Source organism: Macadamia integrifolia, chromosome 13, assembly GCF_013358625.1.
Source record: "Macadamia integrifolia cultivar HAES 741 chromosome 13, SCU_Mint_v3, whole genome shotgun sequence".
NCBI classification, from domain to species: Eukaryota; Viridiplantae; Streptophyta; class Magnoliopsida; order Proteales; family Proteaceae; genus Macadamia; species Macadamia integrifolia.
Window position 1 is genome coordinate 17357939 of NC_056569.1, and position 15967 is coordinate 17373905.

At 37.4% G+C, this 15967-nt stretch overlaps 3 protein-coding genes across 3 annotated transcripts in view; all 3 read right to left on the reverse strand.

The window, feature by feature from the left end:
• Positions 1–1646: 1646 nt before the first annotated feature.
• Positions 1647–8001, reverse strand: LOC122059054 (transcription factor Pur-alpha 1-like). Its single transcript, XM_042621759.1, has 4 exons — positions 7938–8001; positions 2537–2715; positions 2211–2453; positions 1647–2084 (listed from the first exon to the last, which is right to left on the reverse strand). The coding sequence occupies exons 1-4, from the start codon at positions 7999–8001 to the stop codon at positions 1926–1928; spliced, it is 645 nt and encodes a 214-aa protein (XP_042477693.1). The 3' UTR covers positions 1647–1925.
• On the reverse strand, positions 7981–11753 carry LOC122059217. Its single transcript, XM_042621904.1, has 2 exons — positions 10087–11753; positions 7981–8559 (listed from the first exon to the last, which is right to left on the reverse strand). Exons 1-2 carry the CDS (start codon positions 11246–11248, stop codon positions 8138–8140), a joined length of 1584 nt encoding a protein of 527 aa, XP_042477838.1. The 5' UTR covers positions 11249–11753; the 3' UTR covers positions 7981–8137.
• Positions 11754–15370: 3617 nt separating this feature from the next.
• LOC122059965 (ribonuclease P protein subunit p29) overlaps positions 15371–15967 on the reverse strand; it is a 168011-nt gene continuing 167414 nt past the window's right edge. Inside the window, 1 exon segment of the mRNA XM_042623072.1 lies at positions 15371–15796. Coding sequence (XP_042479006.1) covers positions 15699–15796 — 98 coding nt within the window. The 3' untranslated portion in view covers positions 15371–15698.

Here is a 15967-nt window from a genome sequence, read left to right on the forward strand (position 1 = left end):
ACGAAGCGAGTTTCTTTACCTATGGTCGGCCTCTAGGTATTTATTTACCTGACCCTTCTCATATCTCGACCCTTCAAAGCCCAACAATGCCAAGCTCGAGGGCCTCCTCTAGTGGCATGTAGAACGAGGCCGCCTTAAATTTCTTGGCTTGGGCCTTCTACGGTGTAGACCGATCGACCATGATCTGAGTGTTTAAGTGAAGATTCAAAATTCAATCTAGAAATGATCTCTGATATTTTGTCTTGGTCTCTATATATCTTCTTCCTCATTGTTAGAGTTGGGTGTCGGAGCTTGCACTGCTGTAGTATTGGTGACGTCATTTCTTGCAACGGAATTCTCCTCGATCTCTTGGTCCCTTCGGTATCTTCGTCCATGTGGTGGTGATTAGTTTAGTTGGAGTGGTGGGAGTCGTAGTCAGCGATGAGGCATTTTAGAAGTTCTCCCGGCTCCAAATGGAAGAGTTCTAAGAATTGAAATACTGGAGTAGGGTGGATAGATTGGGAAATTGGACGGATAATTTTATTTTGTAGCTGACGGTTGGTGGGAGTGGGGAGTGGAGTGGTTTGATTTAAAGAGAATTTAGAAGCTTTGAGAAAGCTTGCGAAGGTGAAGGTGGGACATGAGTTGGAGAAGGATAGAAAGCACGAGGCGGCAAAGATGGAGTCAGTGGTGTTGGTGGTGTTTTTGTTGAGGAAAGATGAGGTGTCTACTTTGTTTCTTACTGATCTCTTGCAAGTATTACATTATGGGAGTTGGGTTATAAATTCAATCACATACTTTACATCTGCCACCACATGATAGCTCTGTAGTCCTTATAGGCATCAAACTTTAGAAGTTAGCCTTTTTTTTTTTTTTTTTTTTTTTTTTGGTACCAAAAAAAAGGTTAGACTATACTGACACTTGATTATGTTCCCTCGTTAATAAAGCTATTTTACCAAAAAGAAAAAAGGTTAGACTATAGTGACATCATCAAGTGTTGTGTGGTCAGAGAATGAGGGTGAAGGGGGTTGGAATTCCATCCACAACAATCCAATGTCCTTTCTGCTGTGACAAATGGCATCTTCGTGATAGATCATGTGGTTGAAATGGACCACCCTTGATGGGTAACTTGTTCAAGACATTTTTCTTCATTGCAGTCAGATTGCCAAGTGAAGAGGTCACATTGAATGATAAAGTTTAAGAACAACTCCTTGGAACATAGAAAGTTGAATCTATAGTATACCTAACGTTTTGGTCAAGGCATATATGGTGGCAGCGTTTTTTCAATCCTCTATAGTCTGAATAAAAACTCGTTAAAAAAGTCTTCAATAATAAAAGATAGCTAATGTGGCACGGAGGGGGAGGATGATGGGGACCAGCTGAGGTTGAAGAAAGCTACACCCGAGGCTTTGGGTGAAGGAGGTCTTCTCTATGTTTTAAAATAATGTAAAGGATATCGATCAGCGAGTTGGTAATGGATAAGGTTAGCATCCGTAGGCTATAGAAAGCATACGCAATAACGTGTTAAACTGACATTACCCACTAATAATATAAAACCATGATGGGATGGGATGGGATGTGAGGGAAGGGGATCAAAAGTATACTAAAAAATATCTTAAACCACTTGCCAATTGCTACCAAATAGGGAGGAGCACAGGATGTGTATATGGTCTTGCATTAAAGTAGGTCGTTTCACTAAAAATGAATGCAAATGTTATGAATCAATACAGGGGTTTTTCCATTATTACTTGATTGGAAATAAGCTTGACAAACAGCCCCCATTTCCCTTCCAAGAGATCACGACCCAGAGATACTGAATTATTTTTAGACTTGAATAAGAGAATTAAAGAAATAAGACCAACATTATGCACACCCCTATTCAAATGGATAGAATAATAGATCTAACATTTGCAACACTCTTGAGCTTGGTTCACCACCCCAAATCATCAGATTCCTCTATGCGGTGGCTCCACTGTCCGGACATTCGCACCTGTCATCCCTTCAAGTCGATCTTTTGTGATCTCCACAAAATGACCAATCATTTCATGGAATTGTTTCAGCCCAGATAAAGGGAGAATGATGGAGGAGCGATCGGCACCTGCCACCTGCAATTGTGATTCAAGATAAATCAACACTAAATTGACTTTTTCCATGGTGATACAAAAGACATCAATCGGTTTTCTTTTGGGAGGGGTGGGGGGGAGAAGCAAATTACACAACAGAAAATTTACCTCAGATATTCTCAAGAAGTGACCCCTGTTGTTACTCCCAAGATCAAAGAAGAATCTCTTCTGATCAGTTCTGATTACCTTTGAAACCCCTAGGCTACCAAGTTCTTCCTGCGAAGGTAATTCAACTGACCGTTCTACATTTAATTCAGATGTTGAAGCAGGTTGAGTACTATGACCAGATATGAATCCCGCACCTACATCGTCAGAAAGACCCACGAGGCGTTCTGAAGGTTCAGAATTTTGCTGTTTCAACCAAAGAGAACCCATGAGACTTTATCTTTCAGGCAATAAGAGGCAATGAATTGTTGATCACAAAGTATACATACCTGATTAGGTAGGATAAAAAGCCTAGAAGCCTCATTGACCTCAGCTAAAATGTTGCGGAAAGCAGCCCATCCTTCATCCCGGGCACTTCCTGCTGGAACAATGATCGTACTGCGGTTCCTACTCACCGATGCTTCCACTACCTGAACCAAAACATGAGTTGTTAATTTCCAAAATGGGACTTGACAAACCAAGTTTACTTAAATAAATAGTCCAAGCTCTGCTGCTAAAAAATATGTATGAAAACAAGATGATAAAAATTTACATTTTTTTAGGCCGTACACCATTCAAAAGCCAACTAGTGTGTGGCAGCATATTTAAGGCTCCATTTGGTTAAATGAGAAGTTGAGTAAATTGAAATCCTCAATGGTTCAGTAACAATAAAAATAAGGTGAATTGTGAGTGAGCGAAAAATAGCCAAAAGAGAGAAATCAATAAATTTTATATTGAAAATCTAATCTCAGCACGCCCCATGAGTTTTTCCTTGTTGAGCAATAATAATTTGCCCAAAATAGCCACTGTCCAATTTCGGCAGAAATAAAACAAAAAAAATTTAAAAAAAAAATCATTTCTACTTCATGTTGTCGGTCCCACTTGTTTTCACATCGACTTTTCTTCCACCAAAACACACCCCATTGAAAATTTTCTTTTATATCTTCTTTTTTTAATTAACTTCATTTGACTACACCAGTGACACTTTTCATAAACAAGGAAACTTGATTCAACAATTCAGTACTCCATGGACATTTCCATTAAGCTAGATTCCCGAGTAAGAAGCATCAAAAAGAGAGTGAGTTTGGGATCAAGGTTGGAATGGCCAGTTTCCTAATTCCAACCTACACTTGTTTGGCAATAACTTGAAATAGAACAAGAGATTGACTGTCTTCTGATGCAGATTCTTCACCAAACTAGGCTTGTTTTATTAGGAATAAGCTTAGGGTTGGGTTGTATACGTGTTGGGCCTTCAGTCCATGTGGTTTGGAGTATATTGGGCTACTTTTATGGGTCTAAACTAAGGGTTCTAAGGTTGCATACGGGATTCAATGATTTGTTTCCTTTTTCTTTAGTTTCCTTTTTAGATGGGATTATTTAGTTTCTAATTTTCAGTCATAAATTAGTTTCTATTTCTAGTTTAGCAACTAAAGGACTTTCTATTTTGTAAGTTTCTATTTTCAGATTTAGTAACTAGTTGAGTTTCTAATTCTTAGTTTCCTATTTTAGTTTTTGGAAACTAAAGTTAGTTTCTATTTTATGTAACCCCTATCACTGTTATAAATAAAGATGATGGCTATTTTAATGAGTCACGATTTGACAAACTACATGGCTGCTGCTGCTGCTTTCTCTGCAAGAGAACTTCTTTGTGTTTGATCAAGGAAGAAGGGCTTGGTGTCTGATCCAGGTGACTCCTTGCGGCGTGAAGTCCAGGAGGGTTCTTAGTGTGTTTCCTTCTCTTCTTTACAATCTATATTCAAGCCAATATTGTTGCTACAACCAGGTATTTATTTTTTAACTGCTGCCCAGAAATTCTGCAACTGGTTCCAATCTGCCTCCTCTAAAAAGGGCAGTTCCAGCCCTCGGTTTGAGCCCAGATTTTGATTGATTGTTTATCCATATACTACTAAGGATCGATCCAAGTTTGGTACTGATCAGACCATGGGTTTGTCAGTTTCTGAGTTTTCTTCAATGCTGGTCGATGGTGATTTCTGCCCAGAAATTATTGTCTGATTTGTGTTATCTGCTACTGTTGGTTGCTGCCTATGTTTTTCTGAGGGAATGGACCTGCTATTCAGTATTCCGATTTGTTTATTTGTCACCTAAACATCTGCTATTGAAGATTCTGAACTTGTTAGGATCGATTGCCTGCTCTCAGAACCTGCTGTCCCAGAATCGAGTTCTGATTTTGGTTATCTGGTTCTGCTATGTTTTGATTCTGATCCTACTTATTCAACTACTCTAATTTTATTGCTGGAGCTTCTAATTGTTGATGCAAACTCTGCTTTCTGAAATTCCTGATTGTGGATCTGATAATTCTGGTTTGTTTAAGGACTGTTGACTGATTATTCTGGACTATTGTTGGGTGGTTATTTGGTTGTTCTTTGGTTTATAATATCCTGCAATTTTGGGACTGGTTTTCAAATCTATTCCTACATTACATCGCCAAGGCTGCGATTTGGTATCCTGGCGGAAAGAGAAGTTTATAGCAGTGCTACGATTTACGTGACTCACAAATGGCAGTTGCCATTGGCTGATAGGTGTCACCATGGCACCGCCATGGATGCCAGGTCACGCATGATTCACTAGGCGGTCGATTTTTTATAAAATGCAGGGTGATTTTGATAGGGCTATGTTGATTTTTGATGATTTGATGTTGCTTAATGTTGGTTTTATATGTTATAGGGTATATATTGTAGGCTTGTAGCATGCTAAATAACTTTAGAGAATAGGGGAAATAAAAAAGTACCATACTAAATAACTTTAGAAAATAGGGAAAACAAAAAATGACACATGGGCGATTTGACCGCCATGGCAACGCCATAATGGGCGATTCATCGCCGAGAACCCAATCACAAATGCACTTCTCACAGCATCACAGGGGGTAAATCAAAATAACTTCATGCAATTAGCCTTGGGTTTACAGATATATATATCATACTACTATATAAAAGTACGTACTCCCTGTCTTTGGTATACTTTTTCAAAATGACCAAAAAACCATTAACATCTACCAAAAAAATTCCCAAATGACCAAAAGAACACCCGAAAAAATCCCCAAATGACCAAAATCCCCTCAAAATTGAATATGAAACAAATATCATAATAAACTCTCTATAATTCTCTCTCTCTCTCTCTCTCTCTAAACGTGGAGGAGAAAGGGGGAGAGTGGAGTATTAAAAAGGCATATAATTACAAACCCTATACCCACTCATCCTCTCACCCCTAAAAATGGAAGATAAATCGAATAATAATAATAAACTCTATAATTCTCACTCTCTCCCTCTCTAAACGTGGAGGAGAAAGGGGGAGAGTGGAGAGAGAAATAGAGAAAATTATGGTGAATGGGGATGGAATGAACAATTATGGAGAGAGATACACCAACAAAAAAAGAAGTTAATAATAATAAACTCTCCATAATTCTCTATTTCTCTCTCCCTCTCTCTCTCTCTCTCTCTCTCTCTCTCAAGGAGAGAGTAATAATTAATTATAATTATTAATTAATTAAATATTAAAAATGATTAAAAAAATGCATATAATATTCCTCTCTCTCTCTCTCTCTCTCTCTCTCTCTCCACGTCGAGGAGAAAGGGGGAGAGTGGAGTATTAAAAAGACATATAATTATAATTATTAACTATTAAAAAGTCATAATTATAAACCAAACAAATACACTATTATTCCTCCTTAAATCTCTCTCTCTCACTCATCGTCTTTAGAAAAATCGCGGAACACAATGGGGGGAGATTCTCCATAGAGACAATAAATAATTATAGAGACATTAAAAAGGTAAGTATGGAGAGAGATATACAAAAAAAAAAAAAAAATGGCTCCTAAAATCTCTCCTTCCATTCCTTACAAAATCTAAACGTGAAGGAAGGGGTATATTCTCTCTATAATTCTCTTTCTCTCACTCATCTCTCTAAACGTGGAGGAGAGAGGAGTGGAGTAATCATTAATTATAATTATTACATATTAAAGGGATAAAAAAAATAACCACAAAATTATAGTATAGAGAATTATGGAGAGATTTATTGCGCTATTATAATTATAAACCAAACAAATGCACTATTATTCCTCCTTAAATCTCTCTCTCTCTCACTCATCCTTTTTGGAAAAAACATTGAGCACAATGGGGGGAGATTCTCCAGAGAATTATGAAAAATAGGGAGGGAATAAATAATTATGGAGATATTAAAATGGTAAATATGTTGAGAGATATACCAAAAAAAAAAAAAAAAGGGCTCCTAAAATCTCTCCTTCCATCCCTTACAAAATCTAAACGTGGAGGAAGGGGTATTTTCTCTCTATAATTACCTTTCTCTCACTCATCTCTCTGAACGTGGAGGAGAAAGGGGTGGAGTAATCATTAATTAAAATTATTACGTATTAAAGGGATAAAAAAATAGTCACAAAATTATAGTCACATAATTATGGATAGATTTATTGCATAAAAATGGTATCTTTCAATCAACTTTCATCGACTTTACAAGTTTTTATGCAATAGAATCCTTCCTTATATATACCACAGAGATGACAAAAAATCAACTACAATATCCCACGATTTCTCAATTTTCTGTCTTTTACAACAATAGTTCAGAATATTTCAAATTCCTATTTATTTTTCTATTACAGTAGCACAAAAGTTCTCAACTTCAGCTTCTTTTTCTCTTGGATCACTGGCACTGCATTTCTCAATTTCAAAAACTCCACATCCACAAGGTAGTATAATTCATTTAATCTCATATAATTCATTTAATCTGCAAGATAGAGCTCAGGTGGAGAAGCTATTGCACTATATTATGGAAAAATCTCCAGAGGATGCGGAAAGCAAGCATGTTTTCACGTACACCGCTTTGACTTGATCAGAGATTAGTTTTTTCTTAATCAGTCTCCATGGTTTGTAATATTATGGTTTATTAGTATTATTGTTATATGTTATGAGAGAATTATTTGTGAAATTGATGCCATTCTCAAGACCTCCGTAGAGGAAGACGAGACACATGTTTTTTATGTTTCATGCTCCCATCTCCTTTCTATTATGGGAATTGCACTATTTAGTCTGTGGATTTTCTCTCTTGTATTCAGAATAATTAGGTTTAATTTTGTTTTTAGAAAATACAAACTTTGAAAAATCAGCTCACCAAGCTTTTCAGAACTTACTTCAAATGGATTGACCCAATAATCTTGTCTTAAGAAAATGTTTAATTAGAAGACTACCACCACGTGCATTTGCACATGTATTTTTATTAGTATATATATATATATATATATATAAACATAAAGACTCCTAAAAAGAGAAACTACTAAGCACTAACAGACTCTTCTCAGACTAGGAAACTAACTCAAACCAGAAAATTAGTAACTCAATCAAATCCCCTACGTTAAAGAGATACAATACTATCTCTTACCACCCCCTTTGGACCAAAGCCAGCTTTGGGACTGGTTTGTCTCAGTCCTGGGTTTCCAGATCAGGTCATTCTGGTCCAACCATGATAGCTCTACTGCATCATTTTGTCTCCCTGCTATTCATCTTTTTCTTCGTTCTTGTTTCCCTCAAAGGGCAAGTCTCATAGAGGAAGAGTCCGGAAGAATCCCCCCCCCCCAATGTAGGTGGCACACTCATTGCCAAATGTGTGTCCAAGCAATTCATCAAGGGGAGCAACAAGGCTGGGTAAGATAGTACAACACACCAGTTAGCACCTTTTCATAGTCAGTAAGTTTCATTGGCATCGAAAATATAAGACAGCACTCCATTAGTTTATTAAAATCTTGTAAAATTTTTATAAGTACTTAATAATCCCATTAAATCTAAACCAAAGTGGCTAATGTACTTGGTCATTCTTTACAAAGCTATTGATGAATCTGATAATTAGAACAGGCCAACCTCATCTTACCGGGGATCATCCTCAAGTCGATCAGAAGGAAGAAGCAGCATGAAATTGCGGAAATGACTGTAGGATATAGATCCTTCAGTGTCAGCATCCAAAAAGCGCATCATGGCAACAGCATTATTTTCATTGGCTGGAAGTCCGGCATTTTTAAGGGACGTCAAGATTTCACTCTTTTGCAGTGTTCCAGACTTGCTCAAACATAAAGTGGTATAAGCCCGAAGAATGGTGGGTTCTTTCTGCTCCATCAAGGACAAAAATCGTTTCCACTCAAATGATTTTGAAAATAAGTGACTCCTAGTGCGGCGCATAAATTCCTGAGCATATCTCCGAGGTAATCTTCTCTTTCTCATGGCAACTTCAAGATCTTCTAGTGTTACCTGGCCATCTCCATCTCTATCGAGCTCCTCAAAGAACCGCTTTCCTGTAGGCACATATCAGTAGTTAAAGAGACACGATTAGTCATCATAGCAAGAATCAGAGCTTCATTCCTAACTTTCATACCTGGCCCGCATAAAAAATAAAGGTTACCAATCAAATGAATGAGGAAATAACAGGGGCACTGGCTCTAAACAAGTAGATGTATAAGACAAACAATAACAACTATATAATAAAAATTTCAAAGCAGAGCAAAAATTATATGACAACCTTGGTGCAAATAGAATCCAGATATGGTTACACCATAGATAATCAGTTGTAATGCAGAAACGACAAAAGGGTCTAAAAGACAGAAACTCCGAAACACAGCCCAAATTGCAGTTGAACAAAGCTTATAAAACTCAAACTCACTAAGCCTTACCCAAATATCATCATTCATCTCTATTTAGATCATATCACCTGTTAACTCGTAAGCATTCATGTCTATACTTGCATCACTGGTTAACAGGTTAGCCCTTGCATCCTTCTTCTATCTCCTGATCTCCCATTAAAATTCTTAAAGCATCTATAATGATCTAGGTCTCTATCATTTGAAACTAAAGAGAGGAAAAGGGAGACAACACTGTAAATTTAGGAGAGCAAAGTGAGACAGATTACTTGCATTTTTATGTGAATGAGAATCTGTGTGTTTGTCTGCAGACACATGAATGTCTGATCAACACAACCATGATATCGAACAAATATAGATACTAATCGACAAAAATTTTATTTATTAAATATTCTTCAATATAATGCTGTCACTGACTTTAATTGATATACCATTCTCATTATTTTTAACAGAAGTTTTGAAGTCAAGAAAACTTCATAGCACTTTAAATAGCAATAAATTAGTTGCTCAGCAGTCATATTATATTAACCCAATTTCCATCCTTTCCTGGTGCCACAAATAGATCAACAATTTAGTAGTTTTTACTCTAAAATTAAGTTGTTCAGTTCATTTATCAATGTTAACTTGATTTAAGCTTTGCACTATCAAGTTTATTCTCCATTGGTACCATAAATGGAATGGATATATAAAAGCTGCATTATCACTTCACTGTCCTATTAACGCCAATGTTGAAGCTTTATTGTGTTTAAAAACAACTCTGTTTCTGACCACCTACAATTAACTCCAGTTATGCTCTCCTGAAAAGCACTTGCATCTTTGGCTCATAGTTCTTGTTCCTTCATGAACTTATTCTTGTGGACAATCATTTTATTCACTGACACTTTTGAATTATGTAAAAGCTTGATTAGCATCTACGAATTATATATATAAATATAGTGTGAATGATATGTAGAAATGCAGAAAAAAATTATAGCACAGCAAAGATACCAGTCCTGCATTCAAAACCTTGTTAACTCACATAAGCCATCTTAAGCATTGAGAAAGAAGTACATATAATAGCTTAAGATAGTAAGTGAACTAGATGTCATAGAATAGGCAGTGGGTACTAATGATACATATGTCCAGATTATGCCATCAAACTATAATCTAATGGCTACCAAGGGACTTAAGAATAAAGGTACATACCTTCAGATTCCGTATACCTGAAGAAATCCTGCACAGAGAATAACTTTTTCTTGTCAGGATGCTCTTCAGAGGACTTCCCTAACTGAGGTAGAAGCTCAATCAGTTCTGTCAATGAAACAGTAGGAAGAGAGGACCGCAATCGCTCAACATTTGATAATGGAATATTGAGCAACCCGTTTGCAAGCTTCTGAGGCGAACTGCTTTCAGCTTCTTCTTCACTGCCAGCAGAGACACCATCCTCCCCCTCTACTTTGACAGAAGAGGTTACTTCCACTAGAGTTGGTGGCACACCTCCAACTCTTGCAAATCTCAAGTTCCCGAGAAAGTGATTGACATCTGCCTTTTTCCCTCCAAGTATACCTGTAACTAGCCCAAAGTGATCAAATGTAGGCAAAGGAGAAGAGGAAGTTTCTGAAGTTTCAGTTTGAACAGAACTCTTATGACATTTTTCCTGGTTATCCTCATCAAATTTCTGAAGATTTTGGGTGAACTGATCAAATATTAGACCTATAAGGAGTTCCAACGACAAACTGTCCCCTTCCTTACAAGTTGTGGCCTTGTTCTGAAATGAAGCAAATTGACCACATTCACTCTGTTTCGATTCAGATGCAACCCTCGATGATATTGACTCTTTGCATGAATCTGAACAATAGTTCTCCTGAACACACTGTTTCTGAAATCGCTTCCTTCCGTTTTTGAATGGGCTTGGAAATGCCTGAAGAAAACTGTTAAGCAACACAGACCAGGTAACTGCAAACTGCAAGCAATTAGTGCAAGAGACCTTCTCTCCAACTAGATCCTTCCCTTTGGACTCTTTCTTCAAAAGCTCGACCTTGCGGTCATTGGCTCCGGAGTTAGGAAAAAATGTACCCAAGAACGTCTTGATCGGAAATTTTATCGACAAGTTTTTCTTTGTTTCATCAACAACAACAACATCCTCGCAATGTTCCTTCTTCAGAGATGAGCTCCTGGTACTGTTCTCGGCAGCAAAATCTAGTTCGGCGAACAGTTCGAGATTACCAGCCCCAGTTCTCGAACCCGCCCAGCACAACTCTAGATCTTTCGCGGCGCGACGAATACCAGATTCAAGTGGCGAGAAAGCACCCTTAACAGCGTGAAGCGAATTAAAGAAGGATTCTATAGGGTCATTACTAGACACCATTACTAATACGATGTAAAGCAGTTCAAGATTCAATTCCGCAAATCAAAAACACAAAGAAAGCAATATATGCATTGATCAACAGATTCACAACATCATGCGAAAGGAAAAAACTCAAGAAATAAACGATTCACCCGCCGCCGGAGATCCACCAGACCAAAAAGCAAACTAGATCTGTTCTGAAATTCCAAAACCTAACAGTAAAAGCCATTCGACATCCGAAACAAAGTTCATCGTCGGAGAGAATCGGAAATGGCCTCCACCGAACACAATCTTTAAAAACGCATTCGAACTGAAGCTTTAGCAGAGTAGAGAGTAACTGATTCCATTTCTATTATAAAAGTTCAGAGGAATTGAATCCAATAACTCAAGAACAAAAACCTGAGAAGTTTAATGGTTAAATGCGACTTTCAGCCACAAAAATTCCGCTAAAATTGGCGGGGAGAGCAGAGTGAGAGAAGGAAATCAATGAAGATGAAGCACCCGTAAAAAGAAAAGGAATAATTTCCAACAAAAAATAAAGAGTTCATATATTTATTTTTTTATTATTTACTATTTTTAAATCTACGGATAACGAACAGATAAAAGCTGACGTGGGGTTCTAGTAAGATGTATAACACTTGGGCTTAATTAAATTCTTTTTTTTTTTTTAATAAATGAATTTACGGTTCAGACTTTTGGGTACCAAAAACCAAAAAAAATTGCGACATTTACGGAAAAACCCATAGATTTTTTTTTTGTTTTTTAATACATCTTTTTGAATTTAGAAAAGATATTGGGGTTAATGTTCTAATTAGAAAGTGGTAAGAGATTTCCTCAAAGGCAGCATGGCCCGCCTTATGAGGGGTGACACAGTCATTTCACCCCTTTGCCTGAGCCACTAGATGTAAGAGTAAAAGTCACATTATCTTTTACACTTGTTTTTCCCTTAAAAGGGCAAGAGATCCTTGATAGGTTGCGTGGCCCCTACACTAGAGCAAGATCAGTGAGACAATGGAAGGGCATCAACATAGCTGGGATTTTTTATTTTTTAATTTTTTTTTTATTTCATGGTGATGGGTTGGTAATTTCGTGCACTTTGTGTATGGGCACAGTCTACATAGCATGGTGAGGATTGTTTTCTCAAATTCAAAATATTTTTGGTTTGACTGTTTCACTTATAACTGAAGGGAAATGTGTTTTACTTTATGTTAATGATATGATGACAAGCAAGCATCTTGAGGCCATGAAGCACAATACTGCTATTTTGGAAACTGCTAAATTTTTATTTAGACCAAAGTTTCGTTACAAAACTAACAATGGTCTAGTTTTCCTGGTCAAAGCCTTAGCCCACAGGGCTATGAGCTTGAAAATTCTACTTAAGAACTTGAAAACTCTAATTACGGATCCTAATATCCTATTGGACACTTATTTTGATAGTTATTCCCATATACAAACAGAAATAGAATAACGCTAAACCAAAAGGTTATTCGAAGATAGCTTCTTTCATTGAGGAAGTCACCACATAGAAGTGGAAGCAGAGCCTAAGTTTTTGCGAAGTTAAAGAAGGCCTCAAAAGCAATCCCCATGAAAGGACAAGAGGTGAATTTGAAGTGTGAAAATGAATGAATGCAGTTACCATCAGGAATTTTATAAGAAAATAATATTTTTTTCTTCTGAGATAAGTAATAATAATTTTCATGTTACCAATTCTTGCATTCCCTTTTCCAGCTTTTCCCCCACCCCAAAATACAGGGCAGGGAATATGCATGTATGTTAATGTACGTGAACGAGCCCGGTCCATAGATATGTCATATATTTTCTCTTTCCTCATTTAATAGATGTCATATCCACGGACCAAGATCATTCACGTACATGAATATCCACTATCCCCCCTCCCCAAAATAGGGGAAATCAGAAAATGCAGCTTTAGCGGGCTGGGCCGAATTTTTTTCCCCACCTAACCCAGTCTGGCCAAATCTAAGTTTCCAAATATCAAGGAAAGCCCAGCCCAGCCAGCCCATCCGGACTTATCTCAGCGTGGCACGGCCCAAGTTGTCCATCATAAATTCTAAAGAAGAAATTTATAAATAAAACATAGAGTTGGATTGGACTCTTATATGGAGGAAGGCAACCAACAGGCTTGACAACCACAGCATCCAAGCAACGTTTATACATGCATATAAATTGGGTTTGGGTCGGGCTGAACCCATGCTCTAAACCTGAGCTCAGATTTTCAAATTCTAGCCCCCAGCCCATGGGCTGAAAATTCAAATCAAAGTCTAAACATTTGTTGGTGGACATCTGAAGGCTCAATTTTTTGGCACATCTTACGGATCCATCTTTTAGGTAAGATTGCTAGAAAATGGCCACACCCATGTGTAGAGCTACTATTTTCTATACATAAGGTGTACCCAATGCACGAGGCTTCCGTGGCTAGAAAGTTTGTTTCCCAATTCAAACTAGGGAAACAACCCTATTAACCCTACACCGACTTTTATATTTCAATCCTATTAGAGTTTGCCACATGTCAAAATAAAGTTTTGAAGAATCAAAATAATAATGTATACTGTGGCGTATCATGTCTTTCTAGAATCCTTCCTAGGTCGTGGTTAGGGGTGGATTTCCGTTAGAGACGACCACATGCCCAATATTTTAATATTCACGTGAGATCTTATATATTCCTCGTAACAACACACGTTTTCATGTGTCCATGGGTTCTCAAGTTCTTTATACCTTTTGGATCCACTTTTTATGCACTGTCATGTCTTACAAAGCATTGAATAAGGGCACGATAGAAGTGTAATTACATATCTTCCCTACACACTAACCTGGTACGAGTCGTAAACTCAGATGTCACTGAGTTCAGGATAAAAATCGTATGTTTTTCCCTTTCCTGTTTTTTTTGTGTTTTGCTAGTTGCATAAGATGACACGTGTCATCAACGGTCAAGATTAATTCAGTTGGATGAGGGTTATTACATCCAGTTTGATTTTTAACTCAATCTTGGTCGTTCACTTAAAATAATGCCACATGTCGCCTTCTGAAGGTAGCAAAACAAGAAAAACATGGATGACGAAAAACAGACGATTTTTTTCCCTGAGTTCAACTCTACTAAACACATCTTGGACTTCTCACACAGAGATGTTTAGAGATCTTCACTACTTTCAATGAAAGTTGAATGATTTTCATTCAACCCCAGTATAACCTGATCCATGCGGTTGTAGGGTCATTATGAACCCGCAGGACTAGGCATGGATACCCGTCATTAGCATATATATATATATATATAAAATAAAATAAAAAACATATCTTCTCTCTCCCTATTCCAAATAGGATCATGTACACAGCACAACCGTGTATAAAACCTTTTGCCATACATTTTCCATCATTTTCATGGGAAAAAGCTAAACACAAAGGCTATTGTACCATAAGCTAGTGCCCCTTTTTGAAATAAACCCTGCCCCTCCTCCAGCAAGATACCACATCCCGTGAGCCCATTGGTTCCCCCCTGCACTATGGCTATTTTTATACATCTTCTATCATTTTCATCTTATTGTTTTATTATTATCGGTACCATTAAGAAATTCTTCAAGAAATCATAATCATAAATCAATATTTACAATGCATGTTCATTGAATACCAATCCTTTAGCCATATTAAGACTTTTGAGAGCCATTAGTTTGGTTCACATTCTTATTAGTTTCTAGGGAACAACCAAACAGTCCATAAAACAAGTTTAGTCTACTCTATTTTACTTTCCTCAGTTTCCCCTAGGCAGCCAGAGGTGAAGGCAAGGATTTAGGGGACAGTATCGGTATCGGATCCGGATAGGTGGGTATCAATCGGTTTTGCCCCTGCTTTTTTTAAAAAGTATTAATTTTTTACTATGGATAACCGATCCAGATCGGTCAAAGATCGGGGATTGGTTTCAGCCAATACCAATCCAATACGGCCGATACGAGACCGATACTTGAAACCATGGGTGAAGGAAATTACAAGACAGTGTGTTCAATCATTCACCTTCTGGGTTTCCCTGCAAGATCAAACCCATAAACTATTATAATTAAAAATGGGATTCAAATATTGTAAGCACATGAGAAGGTCTATTCTCAAAGAGTAACATGGGTGCTTTATGCTAACTACTTTGGTTTCATCGAGCAATGCTTTCAACGTTTCTAATAAATCAATTTAAACCATCTTCAGCTACACTCCAGCTCCTTCCTTTTTGAGAAGAAAATAATGGAATTCACTCATGAATAATTTAAATAAGGACAAAATAGTTAAATAGTTAAATAATCAAATATGAAATATGCCAAAGAAGGCAACTATATTACTATACTATGGGAACAAAAAATCAGAGAAGATTTATACCCACCAAAAGAAGAAACAGAATCTGGGTAGCATTGAAAATGCATTGGCCATTTATCAGATTCCATTTCTGTGACACTAGATACACCGGTCAAAAGCAGAGTCACGAGCTGAGATCTCGAGAAGCAAATTTATCTCCTTGTAATGTAACCCTCCAGCAATCAGCTTGAAATATGAAAACAGAGGCCCTCTTAGGCACCACTGCAAAAGATAAAAGAATCTCAGCAACATCAGCCATTTCTTCTTGAGTGATGTGGGGGTTGGAGAGAGAGAGAGAGAGAGAGAGAGAGAGAGAGAGTTTCATATCCCAATTAACTTGGGTTTTCTGTAACTTGGGTTTTCTGGCCAAGGGTGACTCTCTCTCTGTTGAAT